Source organism: Teleopsis dalmanni, chromosome X (assembly GCF_002237135.1).
Source record: "Teleopsis dalmanni isolate 2A chromosome X, ASM223713v2, whole genome shotgun sequence".
NCBI classification, from domain to species: domain Eukaryota; kingdom Metazoa; phylum Arthropoda; class Insecta; order Diptera; family Diopsidae; genus Teleopsis; species Teleopsis dalmanni.
The window spans coordinates 13,091,479-13,095,902 of record NC_051848.1 but is presented as its reverse complement, the minus strand read 5'-3'; the positions used below and the strand labels follow the sequence as shown (position 1 = coordinate 13,095,902).

General features: G+C 33.2%; 1 protein-coding gene across 1 annotated transcript; it reads left to right on the top strand.

The window, feature by feature from the left end:
- Positions 1–2,842: 2,842 nt before the first annotated feature.
- Positions 2,843–4,220, top strand: LOC119689579. Its single transcript, XM_038104440.1, has 2 exons — positions 2,843–2,936; positions 3,028–4,220. Exons 1-2 carry the CDS (start codon positions 2,883–2,885, stop codon positions 4,195–4,197), a joined length of 1,224 nt encoding a protein of 407 aa, XP_037960368.1. The 5' UTR covers positions 2,843–2,882; the 3' UTR covers positions 4,198–4,220.
- Positions 4,221–4,424: the final 204 nt, after the last annotated feature.

The window sequence follows — 4,424 nt, the reverse complement described above, 5'->3', positions numbered from 1 at the left end:
ACAAAAAAAGTTTTCCAATATGAATTAAGTTTTTATTATTTTCTTTTTTACAACTCTAGAATTAATTTTTTTATATAACAAAAGATTTCTATTTGCTAAATTTAAATATTATTAATTAAATTTCCCAATATTATTAATAATTAAGCTATTAAATATTTTCTACATAAAAATGGAAAAAATGGAAAAACTGGAAAAAATGTCTTGCTACATTTATAATAAAATTATAGAAGAATAAAATAATAAATAGATTAATATTTTTTAATGAAGTGTGTTTATTTCTAATTATATTTAATTGTATACATATTATTAATTTATTGAGAGGTTAAATTTATACAGATAAAAATTTATTAATTGATTTTGTTTTTTTAATATAATAATTGTTTTTTTAATAATAAAAAAATATATATAATAAATGTATTAATAAAGCAATAAAGTGTTATTAATCGACGGGAGTAATCTACTCTCTGCATTATAATCAAACAAGAGAGCTGGACCAAAAGCATGGAACCTGGCCTTTCGACTTACCTATTGTATCTACACTGACGTTTCAAATATGGCTAATCTGTTGTGCAGTCGATCAGTCAGCAAGTCTGCTACTTATCTCAACTCCCTGGACATCAGAGTATTTTTGTGGTGTAAGGCTTTTGGAAAGAAAAGAAAGCCATGTTGCTAGCTCACACTAAAACAAAGAGCAACTCTGACACAAACACCTACGTAAATAGTTAACAATAATGTAAGTCTAGAGATCAGACGAAGAATTTTACTATGGGCTTAGTAGGCAATTGGGATGTTGAGTTGTCTATATGTCGCTCATTGTGCGGAAGTAAGGACGGTATCATACAATGATGAAGCAGCAATATTAGTATTTAAGAGAAATGTTCGTTAAAAAATGTTTGGTGCTCCATGAGTTGGTGCTGAGTTAGATGATTACATCTAGTCTAAGTGAGATTCATACAGCTACGAATCACGAGCTCTATGAACTTTATCACGTTAGTTAGCATCATATATTTCACTGATTTGATCATGTCGTAAGTATAGATAATAACTCTTCAGTGAAAAAGATATCTGATTCGGAAGTTGGAGGAAGCAGACTGTGTGTCCGGTTATGTAATCAAATTGTAGGAGCTCTACAGCCCTAACAACGCTTGATGTGCGAAATAGAAAAAGAAGCTTCCGCATGACTCTGAGAGCGAATACACGTAACAGATTGCTTTTTATTTTAAAAATGTTATTCTTGTCGTCTTCAAGCCAAGTTGTCACACAGTTTCCAAATGGCAGCCCTGGACAGTTACTTGGTATCAGCCGAGTTATAACCTGATAAGGTGCGTACAGCGTAAAATCAGTCGCCAACGAAATACGTGAGAATGTCTCGGATTTAGAAACCGAATGTTAACGTACCCGGATATGCACTTAGAATATCTGAAAAATACGTGTGTCTTGAAGTACGACACGCTTCTAGAGTGCTGAACGTACGTTTGGTTCGTAGTCCAAATATCGACTCGGACTATTACTTTGCCGCAGCCAAGGTACGGAATTCGGTAACGGGTTCTTATGGCCCGTCTTATAAGTAATATTATGTTTTCACTGTAACTAAAATAACTTTTGTTAATCATATTAAGGTTCAACTTTTGTTTCCAAAAGCAAAAGTTAAATATTGCATGTGTAAGAGCTTTATGTGTCAGAAAATTCTGTGGAAGCTCTACGAAATAGTGGGAAAGTGGGAAAAATATTTTGCGATTATGCATTCGATATTTTTGTTTTGATTTATTCTTAACTAAAAGCTGAAAAGCAAAATAACTCTTTATGTGGTTACTCAAATTTAATTAGCGGCCTTAATTAAATAAACTGTCTTAACGAATGCGATGGGAACATACTATTAATGCCAGTTTCACTTAAGTTTTATAAAAGATTTGTGCATAAATTAAATGAGGAAAGTGATGACTTAAGAACGACTTAAGTCAATATTGAGATTTGGCTTGCAATCCTGCAATCAATCTACAGTGTTCACTGGAATTCAATGATGTTTGTGTATAGCCCAGCCCATATATGTGAGGTGTTTGCATATTGCCGTATATCAGTTTTATGATCGTAAATTTAAACGTGCTCTCCGATCTTGGTAGTTGTATCTGCTTTATGTTTAAATCAAAGACCGTTATTTTCTATGGTTATCAACATTAATAGCAAAGACCGTAATAAATTTTTCTTCACGAATACTTACATGTGACCGTATAAAAGAATACGGTCTTAGTGTGGTGTTAATCTGATATTTGATTTTATCGTATGATTTCCACTCTTTTTTAGTGGTTTGAAACGTAGATAATATCAAATCTGTACTATCGACAAAGTCCTCCTTCAAAAAATCGAAGCCACGAACCTGCTATGAAACTATGGCAACTGTTAGCAAGGACGACAATTATATATGTGCACGGTTCGTGCCCTGTAACTTTGACTTCAAAGTGTGTTTGGTGGAAATGGTGAGATTTTACTTTTGCTACTGACCGCTTGGTATGATTTGACATCAATGTCATTTTAGGAAGTCTGGCAGTAGTTATGCATAAACTTAATCGACATCTGTCTCAATAAAATATTTTTCAGATTTAGTTATATCTTTGCACACATATGCAAAATATTAACATTTAAAATATATGGACAGCAAATAAATCTTACTTAACTGAGAGAATTTCTTTGGTATTCTAGGTCTATCTGTGTTGCATTACACGTTGCAATACATAGTCAGCATAAAAAAAATTGATCTTGGTAACCTTTCTAGTTTGTTTCAAATGTCCATATAGACATTTTTGACATTGGAAAAGTTGAATTATTAAAAATTTTTAAAAATTGATTTAGATTTTTTCATTCCTGACAAAGAAACGCTTGTCAACATGGGTAGGAGAAGAAAATACAGAAAAAAAGCAAAACTTGAACCGGAAAAAGAGGTAAACCTAAAAATGACATTTGAATATAAAAAATTATTTAATTTTTTTAATCAACTTTCTTACGTAAACGCCAATAATGACCGCCTCATAGTCCGAGACAGAAACTAGTAGGAAAAAAGCTTGTTTTGATGAAGGCATAAGTGAGAGTTCTAGACTCGGGACTTATACTGGTGAGCGTATCATCAAGCAACCTGCAATTATTACTTCAAAATATGGAGACGAAAACACTGAAGGCGATTTCATGCTTAGAACTGCGGAAAATGAAACCACATGTGAACAAAATATCGTTTTAATCCAGGCACAAGGCGTTCAACACTACACGGAAAATGAACTAAACCATACTGCAAAATATTGCGATGGATCATCTGTGCAGAGGATCACCGCAGAGGATAAGGAAAAAAGTATAGATAGCAAGCAACATTTTATAATGCAGCAAACACAAGTTCGCGAATCAATGAGTGCAGATGAGTCTATTTATACAGTAAGGAATTATCGCGCATCTCCTGAGAGTCTAATAACAGAGAAGGAACACGAGCTGCAGAGTACTGAAGTTCAGAGAGAAAATTTTCGAGAACAGTTACAAGATTGCCAACAAATAATTCAAAATGTGTCCAATGACATCATGGCATATCACAACATATCAAGCGGTTATGGAGGAGCTCATCAACAGATTGTAGTTGAAGTTCAAAGTTTTAAGCAGCAGGTAGAGGGTTCTCAAGAGATAACAGAACCACCAAACACCACTAAATATCATGCAATAGTGTCCAAAGTAACAAAGAAAAATGAGGATGCACATCCATCGTATGACTTTGAAATTATGCTTCGGAATTTTGATCAGCGAGTTCAGGGTTGCCAAGTAACCGATGCGGATGATTTCATCGCAAAATATTATGCAACTTGTGAAAAGTTAGAACAAAAGAGTGGTGAAGAACTCTCCTTCAAGTTAGAACTTGAACTTCTAGGTTTTGGTAAACAGTCGTATGCCTGTGAAGAAGTCAATGAAAACAAATCCTTCAACACCGTAGATTATGATGAGTCATCTATAATAGAAGACAAAAAAGAAAGTGAGAAAGAACACAAACAACAAAGCTCTGAAGTGCAGACACAACAAACTCAGAAGGAATCTTTCAGTTCTAGTGGGCAAGCACAGCATTTCTTAGAAGTTAATGAAAATATGTCCGAAGGTCATACTCAGCCAGTTGAGAACCTCGCTCTGGTAGTGATAACTGATGATGTAATAAGTATGGAAGGTGATAATTAACTTATAATTAACTAAAATATAACACAAAAATAAAATCATTCAACAATTAATTTTTTTTTCCCTTGAAAGTATGATCCATTGACTGTTTGCTCCAATTTTTAATTAATTTTTTATAAGTATGGTAGGTGTGACCCTCAATATCTTTATTTTTTTTTTTAATAATTTCGGATAATGTTTCTACAGAATAGAAATATGTGTTCCGTTGTACTTGTATGTAACAAGTATAC

Coding starts and splice junctions, on each gene's coding strand:
- LOC119689579 (XM_038104440.1), top strand. CDS start 2,883: ATGGGTAGGAGAAGAAAATACAGAAAAAAAGCAAAACTTGAACCGGAA. Junction 2,937..3,027: donor AACTTGAACCGGAAAAAGAG/GTAAACCTAAAA, acceptor ACCGCCTCATAG/TCCGAGACAGAAACTAGTAG.